Source organism: Mus musculus, chromosome 8 (genome assembly GCF_000001635.26).
Source record: "Mus musculus strain C57BL/6J chromosome 8, GRCm38.p6 C57BL/6J".
In the NCBI taxonomy this organism is placed as follows: Eukaryota; Metazoa; Chordata; class Mammalia; order Rodentia; family Muridae; genus Mus; species Mus musculus.
Window position 1 is genome coordinate 13215773 of NC_000074.6, and position 22281 is coordinate 13238053.

The window sequence follows — 22281 nt, forward strand, 5'->3', positions numbered from 1 at the left end:
GAATTCAATTCCCAGCAACCACATGGTGGCTCACAACCACCATAATCAGATCTGAAGACAGCTACAGTGTAGTTACATATAATAAAGAAATATAAAAAAAAACCTGTTGATGAGGGACTGGAGAGATGGCTCAGCCGTTAAGAGCACCAGTTCTTCCAAAGGTCCTGAGTTCAAATACCAGCAACCACATGGTGACTCACAAGCATCTGTAATGAGATCTGACACCCTCAAATGTGACACCCTGAAGTGTGTCTGAAGACAGCTACAGTGAACTCACACATAATAATAAATGAATCTTTAGGCCGAGCAAAGGTCCTGAATTCAATTCCCAGCAACCACATGATGGCTCACAACCATCTGTACAGCTACAGTGTACTCATATACATATAAGTAAATCTTTTTTTAAAAGCCCTGTTGATGATACACCTCGATTGAAAGCACGCCTTTTGCTGTTGAGATTGTCAGCCTTAGACTTGCCCCTGGAGCCCTGGCTATATTTAGGAAGCAGTGCCTGACATACATTCACTGAGCTGCGCTTATGCAGCGCCAGCTGCCCTGAGTTCTCCAAAGGAGGCCCGAGGAAGCCATATTGCAGCCACAGGCGCTCTCTGCTTATGAACTTAAGCTCTTGGAGCTGCAGCTGTAGGCCCAGCTCCAACCATTTCATCTGCGACAGACTTTATTTATGCCATTCCAACCGTCACTGAACTCTAGAGAGCCCTACAGCCTTTCTACCTACACCAGAGGAGGAGCCTTTCCTGTGCTAGCCCAGCAGAAGGCCTGTGATTGGGGCAAACACAGTCTTTTATTTGCATAGGAGGACTGCTGTGGTCAGCCAAGAGTAGTTTTTCGTTTGCACTTCGGGACTGCGCTACAGGTAATGCAAGGCCCGTAGTTTCCCTTAGAGGTTTGCTGTGATTGCCACAGAAGTCCTTTCTTTGACCATCTAAGCAAGCCGTATGGCTCAGCTGGCGAGAGCCCTTCCTAAGATGCCTTCCCTGAGGATGCAACATTAGGCTCAATAAACTGTGTTTGTCAAGTGCTCTCTTTTGTTTGCGTTTAGTAGAGCTGGCTGAGCTGATAGCAGGAAAACGGAGCAGTAGAAGCAGCAAAAGGAGAATGAGTGGTGGCCAACAGGCCCAGAACAGTGACGCTTGCTTCAATTAACAGCAGCAGCACCTACAACAGGATTCGGATACACAGGCCTGGTAGCTGTGATGCTAGTCGCTGCCAGGGACTAAGGGATCACAGCGTTCTAGGGCTATACAAGACCTATGACACTCGCAGAGCTAAGAGTTCTTTATCCCCCAGGCCTGCACAAGAGCCGTTAACATTTCTCACCTTAGGGACAAGGGACCCCAGCAACCACACAAAAACTGTAACGCTAAAGGGTTTCACCTGCTGCTCCTGCCTGCCTAAAGCTGTCAAGTGCTGACGGATAATACAGCTGTCAAAGACTAGCACAGGGAGAGTTTCCTGCCTGCTCACAGGCAGATGATGAGAAATAGTCCTGCCTCCAGAGCCGGCACGTGAGTTATGTAAACAGACCCAGAGAAGAACCTGGGATAGCACTGCTGTCTTTGTCCCCAGAGCATGCTGAGGTTTCTCTGGACAGAGCCTCCAGCCCTGCTGGCTTGGTGCTGATCTACCATGGAGTTCTTTGTACCCCAGCCCAGGTCTCACTGAGTTTTCTCCTCCTTTCATGGCTACTTCCTATGTGGTGTTCAGTTCATCCATGCAGCATGCCCAAAGATAAATAAGAAATCGTGCTGGAGAGATGGCTCAGTGCTTAAGAGCACTGACTGCTCTTCCAAAGATCCTGAGTTCAAATCCCAGCAACCACATGGTGGCTTACAATCATCTGTAATCCGATGCCCTCTTCTGGTGTCTGAAGACAGTGTACTCATATACATTAAATAAACCTTCTTCTTCTTCTTCTTCTTCTTCTTCTTCTTCTTCTTCTTCTTCTTCTTCTTCTCCTCCTCCTCCTCCTCCTCCTCCTCCTCCTCCTCCTCCTCCTCCTTCTTTCTGTTTTTTTCGAGACAGAGTTTCTCTGTGTAGTCCTGTAACTCACTTGAACTCAGAGGTCCTCCTGCCTCTGCCTCCCAAGTGTTAGGATTAAAGGCATGTGCCACCACTGCCCGGCATAAATCTTTTAAAAAGAAAAGAAAAAAGTCGTTATAGTTCATTTTCAGTATGTGGTATGTGTGGACACCAAGGGGTTACAGAAAATCAGGAGGCAGGAGGTCCCCCTCTCTCTGGCTGGTGTCTGGTGTCTGCTTGTCTCAGAACCCTGAACCCTGAGAGTTAGAAGGTTGTAGCCAGTTTACTAGGAGACTGAACCCACCATCAAGAAAGGGAGGGATCTCATTAGATAGACTATGTTCTGAGCCAATAGGGTGGAAGTAGAGGGAATCTCATCAGATAGACTGTGTTCTGAGCCAATAGGGTGGAACTAGAGAAGAGGCTCTGTTAGAGCAGCCCAAAGCCTGTGATACCCTGGAGTACCAGCCAAGGGGGAAGGGGACAGGAAATCCTCATGGTTAGGGACTTTTATTTTATTTTATTAAAAGGTTTATTCATTTATTTTATGTATATGAGTACACTGTAGCTGTACAGATGGTCGTGAGCCATCATGTGGTTGCTGGGAATTGAATTCAGGACCTTTGCTCCGCCTAAAGATTTATTTATTGTTATATGTAAGTACACTATAGCTGTCTTCACACACACCAGAAGAGGATGTCAGATCTAATTACGGATGCTTGTGGGCCCCATGGTTGCTAGGATTTGAACTTAGGACCTTTAGAAGAACAGTCAGTGCTCTTAACCGCTGAGCCATCTCTCCAGCCCAATCAGGGACTTAAAAAAAAAAAAGTCAGTCTTGTGTCAATCCATGTCTGCCATTTTTGCCTTTTCTGTATTGCTGTGCCCCTTTCTACAGAGCTTAATTCACTTTCCCTAGTCTCAAATTTCTTAGAGTGAAGATCTTGTTCCCCACAGACGTAAGTAAGAGATTTATAATGGGAAATATAATTTATTTCCTTTTACAAAATTCCAGCTATCCAAAGTTAGTGCACATTCAAAGGAAACAATATACCAAAATATTTTTTTCTGACTAATCCATTTTAGAGTTCTAATATACAAAGAAGGATAGAAACAGAACCGTGGGTTGATATGTAACTAAAACGCTAGTGAGATCTTTGATTGAAAGAGTAAGTCCTGTTGTCTCTGCACAATTCAGGAAGGGACAGTCCCAAGGGCGTGTCACGGGGGATGCTCTGCCCACCACCTTGGGGATTAGTTGTTTCAACCCAGGGGTGCTGCAGGTCTCTCCCCACAGGACAATGATCTTCCTGACAGACACTCTGGTGTGCTCTCTGCTGACTTAGTTTAGGCTTGGCAGTAGAGACTAGCTCTAATTTCAATTAGAGCAGCGTTTAATAGCTTACAGCCTTCCTGAACACCAGGCTGAGTTGTGCCTCCTGAGCCTCAAGGCACAGGCGACTTCACAGTGGCCGTGTGTAAGGGGACAGGCTGACCGTGCTGTGCTACATGCAAAGGTCCTGCTGTGTGACCTTGCTTGCTTGCTCCTCACAACTTTTAGGCCCGTTTAAAAGTTCTTGTTTGCCAAAGTACTCCATCTTAAAAAAAACTTCAGCAACGTCTCCTTAAAAGGATTTCCAGTGTGCATGCAAGTTTTATAATCGCCTCTGTCGGTCACCATACTTTTGATCAAACATCACCTCACATCCTCTGTGGATCAAGTATGTAAAAGGAAGAAAACCCGTAAACCGGTTTTGCGTCTGTCTGGTGGGAGATTGCCATACCCGGACATCTCAAGGGCTGGAGCTGCTTCCTAACACCACTGGTGTGAGCAGATGTTGCTGATAATTCCAAAAAGGCCTAAGAAGGTCTGTGCTCTCTGCTGGGACCACCCTCCTGTCTCATAGTCCCTAGGACCTGGCTTTATAGGGACTCTGAGTAGGGTAGGGAATCACTGCACCCCATAGCTCCATGTCCCCCAGTATTGGCTGGGCTTGAAAAACAAACACTCTGGCATCTAACTACACAAGACCCCAGGTTAAGGGGGATGGCCCCAGGGGTGCAACATAGGACACAAGGGGACAGTGCCCTTTGTTCAGAAAATTTACATACCCCCTGTAACTTCAGCAAAGGCTCTTGTAAACGGTGAGGAGCACTGCCTCCTACAGAGGGAGCACGTGCTGACCACAGAAGCTGTGGAGCTGACTCCTGCTGTGCTCAACACACAAACACCTGCTTCCTGATTAATCAGGGGCTCAGGTTCCTAAGTAATGGCCCACTCAGGGGTCCCTGAGCTGGGGTGGGGTCACCCATAGTCAGCTTCATCTGGGATACGACAGGACATTCTTTTTTTTTGTTCATTTGGGGTATTTTTGTTTGTTTGTTTTTCGAGACAGGGTTTCCCTGTATAGCCCTGGCTGTCCTGGAACTCACTTTGTAGACCAAGCTGGCCTCCAACTCAGAAATCCGCCTGCCTCTGCCTCCCAAGTGCTGGGATTAAAGGCCTGCGCCACCACGCTGGCTACGACAGGACATTCTTGTTATGGATATTTGAGTTGGAAAACAAAGGAAGTCCCAGCAAATAGAGAGCCAGTCTCCAGAGCAGACAGAGTGTTTCGGGGAAATTCTCAAGTGAGACAAAACCAAACAGCAAGTCTCCAAGGACGCAGATGCCATTTTTCTGAGAGGAAGTCCCCCAAAGGAGAACATCCTGTTCACCGCCTCAGCTCTTCAGTGGATCCGTGGGGCATCCCACAAGTCAGGGGGCATGACGACCAGAGCTCGAAGAGGTGTAGTCTGCCCAGAGTTGTCTAGTTTGATCTAGATTACAGTAGACACACCAAGGGGCAGTCGGGACACTGAGTTGTTAATGGCCACTATCCCAAGCCGAGGTGCAGTGGGCGACTATAACTGTCCTTGTGTGTCTCAGGAGAGCAAATGCCCTGGACAGAAGTGCAGTCAGCAGCTGGAAACAACTGGAGCCCATGTAGCTTGGCCAACAGCAGGATGGGAGAGCTGCCTCATGCTTGGAATCAGTGTTGGGAAAGCCACCCGTGGCTCCTTGAGGTTCTTTCCTGATGTCTGCTGAGGAGACAAGCCAGTCTGGGACCCCATGTCTCACTGTGATCAGCAAGACTCTGGGACCTGGGCTGGTGAGATGGCTCAGTGGGTAAGAGCACCCGACTGCTCTTCCGAAGGTCCGGAGTTCAAATCCCAGCAACCACATGGTGGCTCACAACCACCCATAATGAGATCTGATGCCCTCTTCTGGTGCATCTGAAGATAGCTACAGTGTACTTACATATAATAAATAAATAAATAAATCTTAAAAAAAAAAAAAAAAGACTCTGGGACCAGCTTAGGAGTGGGATGTGGGTTAGGCAAGCACTGCACTTCCCCATAGGCAAGGTTTAGGTCATAGGTCACAGGCACTGATTTTGGGTAGTAGGCTGGGAGGAACATGTTTGGGAAGCTCTGGGGAGCCGAGGGCCAGAGGACACAGAAAGGGCAGCCTGTGACACTGGTCTCTCTTCTGCCAAGACAGGAGTGAGTGCTCCGTGTCCTCCAAGTCGCAGTGCTGGGCTGACATCACAAGGTCCTGTGAAAGCAATGGCCTGTAGCCGGCAGCCTTGGATAGCTAACATCTTCCTCATCTAGAGGGGTCTCACACCTGCCTCGAACATGCGCAAGCACCACCTGTATGCATCCCCAGGATTGGTTCATGTGAAGAGAGAAGAAATGAGAGACACTAATGTCTGTCTACATTTTCTCGGGGCTGGGGGTTGGGGAGGGGGATGCTCAAAGTCACGTTCAGTTAGAGACAGACTTGTTGACTCAAGGTGAGCTCTCACTTTGGAGGCTCAAAGGCGTCACTGGCCCTGAGGGCTGTGGGCCTGAAGGACAGATCGAAGGCCGCCTGGTCCCGAAAGCTTTGGGCGCGATACTTTGCAAAGTGCACCGACCTGGGGTGCTTATGGTCTGACAGGCCCTTTTCTGCCCTAGGGGCACTTGGGGGCCCGTCCTGGGCAAGGGATTGGAAGAGTGGGTGGCTCCCAGCCTTAGATGTGAGCCAGGAAGCGTCATGTGTGTTCTCCAGGGAGCCGGCTGTGGTCCTGCTACTAGCCAGACTCTGGGTTTCTCTGGGCAGGTGCTGGGCAACCAGGCTTTGCTGATTGTCAAATGAGGGGCCCCGTCTGGGAGGCTCCCCACTCGTGCCAGCAGTCAGGACTCCTTCAGCAGTGCTGTCAGGTCCCGAAGCCTGAGGTACTGGGTGGCTGGCCTGTCCCTGACGCTGGGTCTGTTTCTGCAAAGCCAGGCCACAAGACTTCGTAGGGTTCCCTGGGGTAGCTAGATTCTTGCCAGCCTGGAGACTTCCTCCTTGAGTTGGGCTCTTTTCCAGCCTCTTTGGTGGTCTTGAGGGATGTTTCTGAGTCCTGTCCCTGTGCTGACAGGAATTCTCCTCCACCGGTATCTTTTCATTAGCTACTGGGTCCTGAGAAGCCCATGCCTGAGGATCTACCACACACAGTACATCTGACTGTCCAGTCTGGTGTAACCGTACATGTCCTGTACCAGTTTCCTCCGATCCGAGCTGTCTCTGTGGCCTGCCCACGTCTGCCTGTGTTGGCAGCATCTCTTTGGCTTCACCTCCCAAGGTTTCTGCCTGGGGGGCAGACCTATGCTCTACCTTCTGGTTGGGAACAGGAGGCTCTGGACTGTGGGCTAGCCCCACCTGCCTGGTCTCTCCCTTTGCGGCTGGTCCTGTAGGGGAGTGTGCCGCCCTAGAAAGATATTGTTCTTTCTCAGGATCCGTTCTGTCCAGTGCCCGTGGGCCCACAGAGGGCCGCGGCGAGTGGTCCAGAGTCTCTGCTGGTTCTGTTTGTGGCTCTGGGGATGCTGTGCTTTGGCACAGAGGGTCTCTTTCCACCGCTGTAATTTTGTTCCGTGACTCACTTGAAACACATAGGGGAGACTTAGTAGACATCAGGCAAGAATCCCCAGCTTCCTGTGTCTGAACGACTGGGGCTGCCGACATTAGGGGACGGCTCCCCGTTAGGTCTTCAGTGGTTCTACTCGCATGCTTTGAGGACCTGCTTGATACCAAAGAAGAATGGCTGTGGGGTCCTTGTGTTATCTTGTCTTTATAGTCCCGGACGCTTCCTGACCATGGTGTTGTCTTCTTTTCAGGGCTTTCTTCTCCATCCTGGGCATCACCAGCCTGTGCGGTCACCTCGTGCTCAGTGTCTGGGGTAACACCTATCTTGTATTTAGTGCCCTGCACACCCCCCGGCTGTGAAGACGCCTTCTGTCTAGTGTTTTGGGCACCACCTGCCCATGTGGTTGTTTTGTGTCCAGCACCTTGGATGTCACTTGCCTGTGACACCATCTTATGTTCAGGGTCCTGGGCACCACCTGGCCGCAGTGTCGTCAGTTTAATATCTTGAGTCCTATCTTGCTGTGGTGTCTTGTGGTCAATATTCTGGGCTCCGCTTGGCCCCAGTGTTACCTCGTGTTTAGGCTCCTGGGAACCACCAAGGTGTGGCGTTGTGTTGGGCTCCACACCCTGGGGAACATGTGGCTGTAGTGTGATCCTGTGTGCATCGTTCTGGGTACCACATGCCCATGACATTTGCGTATGTCTAACATCTTGGGCACTTGTCTGTGGCACTGTCTTGTATTCAACCTCCTTGGAGTCACCCGTATGTGGTACCACCTTGAGTTCAGTGTCCTGAGTACCAGTTGGCCATGCTGCTGTCTTGAGTTCAGGGTGCTGAGTACTACTTGGCTGTGGTACTGTGAGATCAGTGACAGTCCCTATTGCCTTTCCAGAGGCTTTGATCCTTGCAATAGACTGATTATTTAATGTGGTCTGGCTGTTGCTACCCAAATCATGGCTGCTGTTTTCCTGAGTTCTGCCTGGTGGTTGAGCTGACTCATTCTGGGGTCCTTGGCACTCTTCCTGTCCAAACTGGATGCTCTTCTCCAGTGCTATAGAACCGTCAGGCCGTATGCAGTCCTGGCTTGTCACCATCATCGTGGTCGATGTCCCTTGCTGGAGGCCAGTGGTCGAGCAGGTGCCCACTCCTGCATAGCTTCTCCCAGCAATGAGGTACGTGGAAGGGCTGTCACCACTGCAATTCCTGAGGTCATGTGACTTCTCAGGGCTCTGTTTTCCCTCTGTTCCACCAGGAAACGTCTTGGAAGGACTTGGTATTAGGAACCTCTGTGAGGCATCACCTCCTACGCTGGCGCTATCTCTTAGGTCTTCCTGGAGTCCGTACTGAGTTGCAGGACAGAGACTCACGGGTACCCCACAGGGGTGACTCTGCATTGTTGGGGCTGGGGGACCCCTCCTATCCTTGGTCACAGTGGAAGATGCCGCCTGTTCAGTTCCAGCCATGACCTCTCTTCTCACAACCGGAGAACATTGGTCTTCACGACCAGGAGAGGCTGGCATCTCATGAACGATGGGAAGCTGCACGGTGATTTGTGGAGGATTGATAGCGGGCTGTGCTCGCCGCTCAGCCTGGACTGCTAGCGGGGCAAGGAGGTGGATCTGAATCACAGCCTCCTGCTCTGGCAGGTGCCTCTGGGTGGCAAAGAAGGGCTCTCTTTCCAAGCCTGAGGCTGTCCTTTCGGCTTCATCCTCAGAGCTGCTCACAGTCATGGCAATTTCAGGGGCCCCTCTTAAATTATCCATTGCTCCCTGTGCGTCTGCTGCCACCTCTTGTGTACTGGGCTCCACTGTTCTGTCCTTTCCAACTGCTCCAGTACTTCTGGGGCTGTCCAGTCCACGTGAGGACAACACTGGTGCATGGCCAGGCAGAGCATTGCCATTAGTAGGTATGCCAGAGAAACCCACGTCAACCACTGCCTGGGGCACTGAGGACAGGAGATGTTCCTTGCTCTCCTTGTTTTCGAGACCTTGTGTTCTGTTTCCAACAGGCTCCAGGTTTTCTGAGTTGGAGAACGTGTTGGCTGCCCCGGTGGGCCAGCGTCTGCACTCCGAGTGACTAAGTTTTGCACAGTGGGACAACCAGCTCTGGGGCCCGCAGACGATGGTGGCGATGCTGAGGGCTGGCAGAGGCTCAGCTGTGCAGGCCAGAAACTGGGCAGGGGGGATTCTGGTGCAGCTGGTAGCCATGGTGGCCACGTGGAGCACCCGCACTTGTGGCCTGTGCACTTTCCTCTTCTGTAGGTTCTTGCTCTTCAGTCCCTCCCTGTGCAGGGGCAGCACGCCTGCCTCCGAGTACAGGCAGCTGTTGTGTTCGAATCTTTCCCTCAGCTTGGAGAGGATGGAGCTCTGGCCCACAATTCTTGGCAGGAGGCCCCTGGCAGCTCCAGGCCGCTGGGCAGGGGGCTTCTCACCTACTTCGTTCTCCTTGGCCGCCTTCTCTTCTGCAGCCAGGAACTTCTTCAGGATGTTTTTCACAGTGCCCTTCCCGCTCGATGGGCTCCACCGGACCTTCTCACTGGCTGGGGTCCTCTGGCTGGAGCTTCTGCCCACTTCCTTGGTCTTTTCCAGGAGCTTGTTGATGGTGGCATTTACAAAACTCCTACCAGGTCCTTGCTTGTCTTTAGAGATCAGCCGACCCACATCCCGGGTCTTCTTGAGGTGGAGCTCCCGGCCAGTGCCCATGAACTTAGCCTGTAGAAGCTGGAACCGTGTGGGTCTCCGGCCCGCCTCCTGGAGTTGGAAAGGGCGGTTGGTCCTGTGTGTCCTGTCTTCCACCTTCTGGGGCCCATCTGCATGATCCAAGACATAAAGCAAGAGGCTGCTGAGGATGGTGCGGGCTGCCTCATCGCATGTCCTGCTGATCCTCTTCTTTAGCATCTGCGCGTCCATGGCTATCTTCCCACAGCTGATCCTGGGGCTCTCGGAACTGTGGGAAAACAAAAACCAAAGCCCATAACGGTCACATATCTCATTCATTTTTATAAGCTAAAGATCATCCTGATTTTATGTCAACCCAGGCTAGAGTCATCTGATAGGAGGGCACCTCAAGAGAAAAACCTCCATAAGATGACAGGCAAACAAACCTGTGGGGCATTTTCTTAACTAGCAATTGATGGGGGGGAGGGTCCAATCCATTGTGGGTGGTGCCATCCCTGGGCTGTGGTCCTGGGTTGTAAGAAAGTAGGTTGAGCAAGCCATGAGGAGCAAGCCAGTAAGCAGCACCCGTCCATGGCGTCTGCATCAGCTCCTGCCTCCAGGTTCCCGTCCTGTGTGAGTTCCTATCTTGGGTTCCTCCAATGATGGACTATGATGTGGAAGTGTAAGCCAGATAAACCCTTTCCTCCCGCAAGTTGCTTTGGTCATGGTGTTTCATTACAGCCACAGTAACCCTGATGAGGACATCAAAGTTCCTGGAGGACCCCTGTGCCTCATTCTCAGGAGTCAGGACCTATCTGACCTTCAGGCTGGGGCTGGTCCTGAGCACTTACTGGGAGGCCTGTGCCAGCCTGACACATATGCATTCAAAGAGCTGACCCATTAAGTAGGGGTATTGAAGGGCAGTGCTGTGAGCATTCGGAAAGCCTTGGCCGACTCTGAGTAAGTACAGCGCACTGGGTAAAAATAACTAATCCTGAGCCGCAGCTGTGCAGCTGCCACCAAGAGCTCCATTGTTCTGCATAGTCAGTCAGGATACAAAAGCCAATCACTGCAGTGGCTGCTCTGTCTTTGCAGGGATAAACCAATCCTGGGGCGGCCCCAACACTCCCCTGAGGCCCAGAGTGGAAAGGCATTGGTCTGTAGAGCCATTGGTCTGTTTCAGAGTTCAGGAGCCAGTAGCCTCTGGGCTCAGGCTTGCCCCTGTGGCAACAGTTGCCACCGTCTTACTGCCTGACCTGTCTCCCTGTTCAGGTGGCCCGTGGACACGTCTCTTCACACCGATCTGGGGCTTCAGACTGGTCTGGAAGCTGTCCTGGGTAGAGGGAGACCTCCTTTCACCTAAGGGGGCTCACCATCTGGGGACAGCATCAGCAGGGTGATTCTGAAGAGTCTGTGCTCCCTGAAAAGCCACCTGCGAGTCTTCACAGCTGCCTGCCTTGGGCAGAGGGTGTGGGGTTGGGGTGGGGCAGGCTGTGTGCCGCTGTCAGGCTTCAGGGGATCTGAGCGTAGTGGCGTGGGTTTGAGTGGTCCCAGATTTCCAGCCTCTGAGGTAAGTAAGGTGGTGCGGTCCTGGGAGCTGGTTGGCTTTGACTGTGGGTGCCAATTTTTCCCTCTCCCAGGGCGTCTTGTAACTGGTGGCTGCTAAGTTCTACATCTTGGGGTTGACCCAGATACAAGCTTCTGTACGGATATCTGGGGTTTCACAGGCACACCGTGTGCCTCTGAGCTAAGCCCTTGTACCCCAAATTCCTCCTCCTATTAACTGTACCCCTTGGACATATAGGAGCTTTCCTAGCCTCCATCTACCTCAGCCTTAGGGCCCTACAGCTTTAAGATGTGTCAGACTGATGCTGGCCCCAGGAAATGTTCCCTGCCCCTCTTCCAGGCTTGCCTGCCCCACATGCACAGAGCTCTTGCCGGCCACAGGTCACATGACCACACTCCTCTGCCAGCCACATCTAGCCTCCACTCTCTTGTTGGATGTTCTTTGTACAGAGGACAACAGCATCTCTGACCCACCCTAGGCTGGGCACAGCCACGCCCTTCCTGTGTTGTCCTGGTTGCCAACGTCTTCTGTGGGTCTGGTTTCACATGCCTACTATCCCATCATGAATATCAGCACACAGGATCTCAAGCAGGGCTGGGGACTCAGAGCCGGCTGAATTCATGCATCTGCAATTACCAAGCCCATACCCTCCAGCAGGGCTGGGACTGGTCTACACACGCTTCACTCTACAGTCTCTATGAAGAGAAGCTTGACAGTTATCATGACCACCCATGCCAGGCCACCAGAGCCCCCTTGTGTGAGCTTCCAGAGCCACAGAGCCTGTGGAGACATGAGGGTCTTGCTCCTCAGGCCTGGGGTACCAATAGACTCACCTGAATCAGGTCCTCTGAGGAGGCTCAAAGAGCCTGTGTACCTCTTGGGGCTCTGTGGTCACACAGTGTGTGAGCCAGCCAGGCTGTTTCAACTGTCTTAAAACTTCCTCAGGTGAGTCAATAGCATGACTGAAATAACTACACTGATGACATCCAGTCGATATTCTGAACGACTGACTAAAGGCCACGAGGCCCAACCACGCAGGACACTTGTCATTCCCAAGTTCCTCTCTGAGGGCTCCTGAGCCCCATGGTCTAGAGGGAGAAATAAGAAACTCATCTGACATTAACTGTTCAGCTTCTCCCACCACAGAGGGGACAGCCTAGCGTCTCCACATGCCCCATGGCATGGTCCCACGCTGCCTTCCACTCTGGGTAGTGCCAACGTCTCAGTGGGGGGTGCAAGCAGGACGCTTTTAGGGAGACTTGCTTGGTGTCCTTAGATCAAGAGTGTTAGTGGGTCTAAACTCAGCTTGGCTGGTTGGGCCAAAGCCATGCCCTGCTATGTTTCAGCTCCTGACTAGTTAGAAGCTAGCGTGTCGCCAAGGTTCTGCCCAGCAGCTCAGCACCTGCCTGTCGCCAGGGACCAACACTTGAGGCCACTTGGGGCCTTCAGTCTAACCTCTTCAGCAGACATGAAGAGGGGATTTATCTAACAGCCCCAGATGGGGTTTTGGAAACGCTCCCCAAAGTTCTCATGGTCATCTCCGGTGTTTTCAGTGGGGGCAGGGCAGATGCTTTTCCTAAGATTTATGGGCCAGCATTAGCAGATTAGAGCAGAGACTTAAGTTCTTTTCTGGTGAGCCACACCTGGCCCTGTCACACCAAGGTCCCACATCAAGAGGCATCTCTGCTGTGAGTGAGGAAACCGGGATTTTCCAGCCCACTCCAGTGAGCCAGAACTATGTTTAACAATTGTAATAATAATAATAATAATAATAATAATAATAATAAATTCCTCGTTTCTGTGGATCTTTGCTTATCATCCCCGAGGCCAGCTACTGTCTGTGAGAGAGCTTCTGTCCTCTTCCAGAATGCCTCCCTCTGATCTCTAGCCCCAGCCTTTCATGGTCTCCCAACTCCTGGGAGGTTCTAGATGGAGTAAGCCCGGGGAAATGGCGTTCTAGCACAGCTCACCTTGAGACCTTTGCTTAAGCTCATCTGCCTGAGGCACTCTGTCCTCAGAACAGCGGGTGCCAGGCCCTGGGGACACAGACTCATGGTTCTCTCTCCAGCGCAATCTCAAACTCCTCACCCAGGGCTGCTACCCAGCACATCATGGGGGTAGCTCTTAGTCCACAGCTGCTACACAGCCCACCACGGGTGTGTGTGTGTGGGGTGGGGGTAGCCTGTTACCATGTGACCACTTAAGAGTCCCCAGTACAATTTCAAGAGTCATTCTGCTCCTACCCACTGCTCTCTACGGCAATAAAGGTTTTATGTGAGTAGGAAGCTTGTCTGTTTTATTTTTCCCACTTCACTCCAGTTGCCTACTGAGTTCTCAGCATGAGAGCTGGGCCTTTTGGTGGGGTAGCGACTGTGCCCCGCCCCCTCCATGAATACCTGTAAGGCAACTGTAAGCAGCATGTAGACCTGCCCCTCCTACTGCTCTGCCCTCCTGGTTGCAGCCCCAGCCTTCCACATCTGCTTCTCTTTCCTCTGGCATGTTGCTGCTCTCCCTCCACATTCCTTCCAGGGAGCCTTTCCTAGCTGTGAGTCTATGCCGCAGCCCTATGGAAGCCGCTCTGTGCTCTGTGTGTATTCTGATGCCCAAGCCTTCTCATTTGGTCTCCTCCCACCCTACCTCGGTTTTTCTGAGCTGCTGGTGACTCTGGCCTAACCTATGCCAGAATACTCCAGAGTCTTTGTTTGCCACGACACCTCACACTGGAGCACCAGGATGGCTTGTGGGACCTCATGCTGCAGGTGTGGGGCACTCTTTGCCCAGCAGCAGTGTGTAGACATGACTAAGCCCATTTTCCATGTCCCTCAGGTACTTGGATGAGCTATAGAGCCTGGCCTAGGATGGAACAGAATCTTCCAATCCACGGCCAACACAAACAGGGGGCCCATAAACCTTCCTAATTTAGGCACCGGCGGCAGGCAGGCAAGGTCATTTAGGACCGGAGACTGGACAATCATCTCAGGACACACCCGCTGCTCAGCACTTACGAATGCCTACAGAGAACAGCAGACCTCAAGCGCTGCCTACTTCAGTTGGAGCGCATGCAGCCTTGTGCCACTCCAGCTCCGGTCACGGGGTATGGCAGCATTGCTGGGTACCTGCTCTGCTCTGAGCATCCTCTGGCAGAGAGCACGCCTCTGCCTCAGTTTCCTTGTAGGAGAAGTGGAGTTCTCAAACAAACTCCAGTGAGCAAACCAGCAAACGGCCTCTCCCTCTCCCCCAACCACGGCTCCTGCCCTGAGCTCCCACCCTGACTTCCCCCTGAACAGTAAGTGTAAGCGGAAATGAACCCCTTTGTCCGCACATTTGTCTTTGGTGATGCTGTTTATGACAGCAACAGAGGAGCAAACTAAGACAGTATTATACCCATATTCCTTACGCCGAAACTGAGGCCCGAGGGCCACTGCTTCAGCTCATGGTGGATAATCACTAAGTATGCTGACTGACCACCATGTTTTGTTTTTAATGGCTGTCCCTTCTGGGAGCCTTTCCTCAAAAGCCATGAATATTAGGGAACCAGGCCTCCCTGGCTCGGGGGCCAGTGGCCTTTGCCTGCCATCCTTCAGTCCCCACCTCCTTAGCTCATAGACAGATTGCTGGCTGCTTCATCAGCTTCTAATCATAGATCCTCATGGTCACCCTGGTGTGACAAGACAAGGTGGCCCTGAGGACAGGGACCCTCAGAGGCTACCATCATCACTGGGTCAGGAACCCATTTGTATCTCATCCAGCCACGCAGTCTTGACAGGCTCGGTGTCCAAGTGGGGCACTGATATGAGGACCTTAGACAGCGTGCCCAGCCTGGTCACTTCCACAGAGCAGCAACCATCTGTCTCAGGGCTAGCTGCTCAGCCAGTGACCTGCCCAAGGGCTCCATGCATGCACTTGCCAAGTTAGTGTTATGAAGAGAGACACACTCTAGATTCCTTTTTTACTTTTATAAGTAAGATTGCGTCTTGTTTCCCCGGTTTTCCTGGGATGGAAATCACCCAGGTCCTCACATATACGAGGCACTTGCCCTACCACTGGGCTACAATCATCCACGGAGTCTGGTTTTAAATAACGGAGCCTTTTAAGCTAGGCTCTGAGTATGTTCCTAGTAGGGCTGATGTTAGGCTATGAGTGATGAAAATACATTTCTAAGAGAAAAAAGTATTTTCCAAACAGTGCAGAAGACCCAACTAGGGATGTGGTGAGAGCACCTGTGAGGCCTAAGGTGTCACTGTCTCAGAGGAGCCATGTGTTAATGTTGCCTGTCACTTGTGAGCTCATTCTCATGGTGACTCCTGTCTGGGGGAGCTATGTAGCAGATGCTTGCTAATGCCTCCCTGTTATTTGTGAAGCTAGACAGCCATGGGTGGAGTCTCGAATCTGAATGTCAGTGTGATCGAACACACTTGTCTCAAGACTCAAGCCTTGGCCGTGGTACCCCTGGGATTGCAGCTGGATCCAACACGTGTGACAGAGAGATGTTTGGTCACTTGGGCTGTGAGTGATCTACAACAGCCATCACCTGGGCTGACCCAGGCCTACTAAGAGTTGGGCACTCTTCAATGCCTCAAGATCCAAGAGGGAATAAAGGGATCTTGGAATCTCACTCTGGTGATGGCTGCGGCCTCGCGCTGCTGTTCAGTACCTGTGGAGGGGAAGGACTGAGAGCAGATGTGGGGGTGGGGAGGTGTCTGATCTGTGCGGGGATGTGGCATAGAAAAGCAGATGAAAGGGGGGCCATGGTGAGGCAGCTGGCCAGTTGTCTAATATAAAATAACAGTGTTTCAGAGTAGGGTGCTAGGACACAGACTGTACAACTCTAACCCTGTCAACCCTCTCTGACTTACAGCAGTGAGAGAAGAGAGTGCTTGTTCAAAAAATTCATGGCAAAAATTATGGCAACCCCCCCCCCCAAACCATAAGGACCTAAGGTTTGTGGTTTGTTGGTAAACGATTCAGAAAAAAAGTTACGTGTGTGTCTCTATCTCTGTGTTTCTGTAACTGTGTCCCTGTGTCTCTGGCTATGTGTGCATGCGTGCATATGCATGGAGGAAGAGGGACAGAGAAAATGACACACCATTGTGGCTCAGCATCAGCAGTTGTAAAACTGCGCAGAAAGAAGACTGGAGCTGTCTACTGTTTCGACTGTTAATTTGTTTTCTTTCTTTTTCTTTTTTTCTTTTTAGACAGACACCACTTTGTAGCCAAAAGCTAACTAGCTTGGGACTCACAGTGCAGCTCAGGCTGGCCTCTCATTTGTGGTGATAACTCCTGGCTTAGCCTCCCAAGTCTGGAAATTATAGGTGCGAGCCACCACACTTGGCTTTTTAAAATATGTTCCAAGTTATCTGAGGCCAAGCATGACGGTGCACACTGGTGATCCTCATGATCAGGAGGTGCGGGGAGGGAGAGTGCAAATTTATAGGTCAGTTTGAGTTTTGAGAACTTATCTCAAAAAGGAGAAAAGAGAGAAAGAAGAAAGGAAGGGGGATAGAGGAAGGAAGAAGGGAGGGAGGGAAGGAGGGAAAGAGGAGAGAAGGGAGGAAGGAAAGATGGAAAGGGAGGGAGGAGAGAGTTAGGAGTGGAGGAAGGAGGGAGGATGGGAAGAAGGGAGGGAGGTAGGAGGGAAGGACTGACTTTTCATCAAATTAGGAAAGGAGAGAAAAGAAGAAACAGCACCATGAAGCTGTGGTGCGAGGAGTGGAATGCAAGGACGCTGACATAGATGGGGCCATTCAGGGGGTGTCAGAGCTTCCCGGGATTTGAGGGTGAGCACTGGGGGTGACTGTGGAGGGAGACGTTCTCCAAGTTGGCATCACCCAGGCTAGTAGTCATACACTCGAGGAAGAGGGGTAGTGGCCCTGAGCGATGGCCCTCCGCAGGAACCACGGGAGGGCAAGTAGATCACAACGATGCTCTCCAAAGCGTCCTGTAAGGGCTTATGGTCTTGGGGCCACCTGCCCTGGCACTAAGACAATAGTAAGTCTGTGGTGAGCTTAGCAAGGGACTGAGCAGGTCAGTGCTGGGCTCTGGACAGCACTGGTGTCTTATTCATGTGTGGGCACCTTGGGAGCAGGCCCTCACCCTCACCCTCATGCGGATTCTTTAGATACAACATCCCGAGTGCGCTCTCAGTGTATTTCTATCTAATAGGGAGAAGTAAATCAAGCCAGTGGCAGTTTTATCACCAGAGCAATGCCAGCCCAGCGTCCTAAAAGACACTTCCAACTTAGCAGAAATTTTAGGTTTTTTTGTTTGTTTGGTTTGGTTTGGTTTGGTTTTGGTTTCTTTCTCTGTCTCTTTCTTTCTCTGTCTCTCTCTCTCTCTGTCTCTCTCTCTCTCTTTCTGTCTCTCTCTCTCTTTCTCTCTTTCTTTCTTTCTTTCTTTCTTTCTTTCTTTCTTTCTTTCTTTGGTTTTTAGAGACAGGGTTTCTCTGTGTAGCTCTGGCTGTCCTGGAACTCACTCTGTAGACCAGGCTGGCCTCAAACTCAGAAATCCACCTGCCTCTGTCTCCCGAGTGCTGGGATTAAAGGTGTGTGCCACCACCGCCTGGCTCTGTCTCTTTCTTGAATTTAGGTAAATTTATCAAAATTAGCAGAATTCCAAAATTTTGTGTCTCCTGACCAGTCTTGCCCACATAACGCGTGCTCCTCTTCCAGGAACATGACTCTCTGTTGGGAACCGAGGCGTAAGCTCACAGACACTCTGGAGAACACACTGAAGTGCAGATCTTCCCGAGTTCACCTTCTCCAGAAACCAAGACTTCTCAGCCTATGCCCAGATTCTACCTACATGCCTGTGCCTCTAGACCAACAGCAGATGTCCACCTGTTGCCTTAGGCAGAGAATGGGTACACAAGGTCGCATCTACAACTCACACTTGGAAGTCACCCCAGTTTGTCACCTAGGAATAAGAAACACTGATCCCTTCAAAATCTAAGGCACAGATGTAACTGACCTTGTGTTGAAGCAGGGCACATGACATTGCTTTAGTCTCAGGTATTGGACTCATAAGGTGTTACACTCATAAGAGGTAGCTAGTTCCTCGCTCACTGATTCAACTAGGGAGCAAAAAATGTTGTCTACACCACAATATCAGAACTAGGAGAGCAAAGCAATTGTCCCAGAATGAAGTACGGCTTATCATGCTATTGGCAGAGACTGATTTGTTCGCACACATGATGTGGAGGTCAGCTGGGTGTGCTGGCACAAGCCTGTAGCCAGTGCTGGGGAGGCCGAACACATCAAAAGGATCATGAGCCTGAGGCCATCCCAGGCTACACCACGAAATCCTATCCCAACAGAACAAAATAAAACCAACAATTTACCTGGGCATGGTGTCACACGCCTTTAATCCCAGTACCAGGGAGGCAGAGGCAGACAAATCTCTGTGAGTAGCAGGCCAGGCTGGCTTAGATAGTGAATTCTAGGCTAGGGCTATGTAGAGACCTTTCAAATAAAAAAAAAATAAGTAAACCACACACACACACACACACACACACACACACACACACCTGCCCAGTGACAAGCACCATAGACCCGTCCACCATATGACTCTACTCTTGTCCACAAAATGGAAGCCAGGTACTCTCACAAAACAACAGCTATGTTCCAAGACGTGTTTGCTTCTCCATAAATACAGGACAGTTCCCTAGGCTACCTGGGACAGGGCGACTTCAGGAAGTCCCAACACATCTTTAAGCCTGTGTTGGCGCCCCTTGGTAATAAAGTCCACAGGCATTTGTCCAGATGTCTACTTAATACCACAAGGGGACAGAGAGGCATCCCCAAATCCCATTCCTCAGAAGCAGGCGAGGCCCGGGGAGAGTTCGCATCCTATAGGCTGTACAGATTCCAACAAATGAATGCCTTCTGCCCTAGTCCCTGCCCACCAGAGTTTCAAAGGCACCCCACCAGCCTCTTACTGCAGACAGTGTTGGCTCTCCTCAGAGACAAGTCTTGTGAGAAGGACACAGGACCGACAGGACAACCCCAGCCGTACTGCCCAGGCACAGCCCCAGCCATCTGTCATCGATGGTGGTTGGCTTCACACTCGTCACTAACGGGGGGAAAACCCGTGTTGAAAGTCACGGTTGGAGGAGCGTGTGTCCACCTTCTCCACACTCCCAGCCAACCTGTCCTGGGGAAATAGCATGGAACGAACGGGACACTGTGGCTACAGACTTCCTCTGACGTGGATCTAACCTACCAAAGTAAGGTGCCCTGTGTGACACGGAAGACCACCTGCTGCTGCCTGGATTTCTCAATGTTCATAAAGATTCCAGTAAGAGAGTTAGTGACCAAAATATGATAAAGAGGTTAAATGACTGCCCTGGGTACATCTTGAAGCCACCAACCATCTCGACCATGAGACGTGAATGAATCTGACTGCAGCAGAGAGATGCTCCATCCCACAGCGTGCCCCCAGGGTCTCAGGTAGATACAGCTAGGCAATGGAAAGACTGAAGAAGGTTCTCCTATGGAGAGTCACAGCTGTTAGTGTTGTTCAGGTAAGTGACTGAGCATTGCTGGACTTGGGACAGAATGAAATACACCTGTTGTCCAGGAAATAGCTTGTCACCAACCATCGGGAGGTTTGCGTGCGGCAAGCTCAAGAGATGGGGGGCAGGGCAGCAGAGCACCAAGCTTCTGAGAAGGTGAGGAAAAATATTCTCTTAGGACAACATATTTTATATAGCAAAGAGGGTTTGATATTGGAGGGGAAAGTTACAGTTGGATTGCGACCCATGAGGTGTGTGTTCCTCGGGTGGTAACTTAGAGGAAGCTCTAAGCCTGAGTGAGGGCGCTCCGCACTGCCCTCTGGGAGGGGAAATGTCAGAAACACTTTACTTTTCTTCTGTGGACAGGCGGTGCAGGGCTGCGCCCAGATCTTCTAGTCTGCCTTTGTGTTCCAGCTCCTGGTACAAGCCCCGTGGAACAGTGGCCAGGCCGTGCAGCAACCCGAACAGGCAGCCGGCGATCGTCCCTGTCGCTCCACTCTCTCCTGAAACAACAAACACAGGTGCATCCTAGAGGGGCTCCCCACTGACTAAGCCTGCTCCCCCACATCTCTGAGACCACCCCGGAGAAGACAGGCAGAGTGGAGGCTGAGGTGGGTATACTGACATGACTTCAAGTCCTGCCTGGGCTAGAAAGTGAATATCAGGCCAGCCAAGGGTCCATGGCAGTCCCCTCTCTCAGAATGTACAGGACCCTGTGGGCAGCCAGTGACTGAGGCAGTCACAGTTGAAAGCACCAGGCTCTTCCCTGCTCTACAGGGGTCCCCCAATTCTCTTCCCCTATTCAGATAACATCTTGCTACCCCAAGTCAGCCCAGTGGCGTTAGATAGCAGGTAGTCGTGAGTATCGGAGAAGAGGGAATAGATACTCACGATATATACTCAGGGAAGATAGCCTGAGTCCTGTTTGTACAGCCTGAAAACCTGAAAAAGCCGGTTTCAGCTTTCATAATAAAGTTTCTCAACTGAGAGGTGGCCATCTTTGACCACCGTGAGATCCATCTTTGGACTTGGAGCAATGTCGTAAAGGAGCTATGTGTGAGGTAACCAAGAAAATGCATCTGCATGTGGTACGGTATCTCCTGATGGTCAGAACCCCTTCGTGGTCAGGCAGGCTCGATGCTGCAGTGAGGCTGTCCCTCTAGGTCAGAAACTCTGGTCCCAGGGACTTTCTCGCCTGTCGCACGTGTGCACTTGGCTTTATTACTCTGTCTTTCTCATCCATCCTTTTTAGCCTTTTCTAGTGCATTATGGGAAGAAATATCCTAAAGGGGAGGCCTATCCCATCATGACTGGGAGGAGAAAAGAGTCACCTTATTCCTTGTGATGGTTTGTGTATGCTTGGCCCATGGAGTGGCACTATTAGAAGGTGTACTGGCTAGTTTTGTGTCAACTTGACACAGCTGGAGTTATCACAGAGAAAGGAGCTTCAGTTGAGGAAATACCTCCATGAGATCCAACTGTAAGGCATTTTCTCAATTAGTGATCAAGGGGGAAAGGCCCCTTGTGGGTGGGACCATCTCTGGGCTGGTAGTCTTGGTTCTATAAGAGAGCAGGCTGAGCAAGCCAGGGGAGGCAAGCCAGTAAGGAACATCCCTCCATGGCTTCTGCATCAGCTCCTGCTTCCTGACCTGTTTGAGTTCCGGTCCTGACTTCCTTGGTGATAAACAGCAGTATGGAATTGTAAGCTGAATAAACCCTTCCCTCCCCAACTTGCTTCTTGGTCATGATGTTTGTGCAGGAATAGAAATCCTGACTAAGACAAATTGGTACCAGCATAGTGGGGTATTCCTGTGACAGCCTGGCCATGTTTTGGGGAGGACTGTGGAAGGACTTTGGAACTTTGGGCCAGAAGATCCATTCGGTGTTAAGAGCTCTGTCGAATGCTGTGTAGGAGCTTGGAAGATAATGTTGAGAACAGTGCAGAGGATGGACGCCTGGGTTGTGAAATTTCAGAGGGAAGATTAAAGACTTTTCAGGGCCATTGCTGTTTTGATTGTGAAGATTCTGTAGTTCTGGTTAGCTGGGGCTGAAGAATCAGCTGTGATTAACAAGATACCAGAACTACTAAAGCAAAAACTTTGCATTACTGGGACTATTGATGCTGGTTAGCTGGAGCTAAGAAATTAGCGGTGATTAAGAAGAGACCAGCATCATTGAGGTGACATCTTCTGGGAAGTGTTTTCTGAAAGCACAAAGAGGCTGTGTTCCAGAGATAGCCAAGATTGTACTCCTGCTGCAGTGGGACTTGGTAATGTGTAAGGGTCACCCAGGTGGTACTGGTTTTGAAGGCATGAAGGGGTCATGCAGAGCAGCTGAGGCTTGGCACTGTGAGAGGCCATGGAAGGCCAATGGTGAAGGTTGCAATTGACGGCCCAGGACTAAAGGGGTCATGCAGTGTTTTGGAGATGCCAGTACCATGAGATGACCACCAAGAGCAGCAGCAGCAGTGGAGTACAGGCATCTGGAGCCTAGAGGATGACGTGTGTGCTACAAAGGGCCTGGCTGGAGAAGTGACCCAAGCCCTTGGAGGAGCCCAGAAGATCGTGA

The 22281-nt window shown here is 51.1% G+C and overlaps 1 protein-coding gene across 3 annotated transcripts in view; it reads right to left on the reverse strand.

Moving 5' to 3' along the window:
• Positions 1-3015: 3015 nt before the first annotated feature.
• Adprhl1 (ADP-ribosylhydrolase like 1) overlaps positions 3016-22281 on the reverse strand; it is a 35755-nt gene continuing 16489 nt past the window's right edge. Inside the window, exons 6-7 of one of the 3 annotated variants that reach the window (XM_017312667.2) lie at positions 20063-20216; positions 3016-9926 (exon numbers count right to left, since the gene is read on the reverse strand). In XM_017312667.2, the coding sequence (XP_017168156.1) occupies positions 5891-9926; positions 20063-20216 (4190 nt within the window). In that variant the 3' untranslated portion in view covers positions 3016-5890. Of the gene's footprint in view, positions 9927-19882; positions 20217-22281 lie in introns of those variants that run through there. The other 2 variants (XM_017312666.2, NM_172750.4) reach the window with 2 other exon arrangements.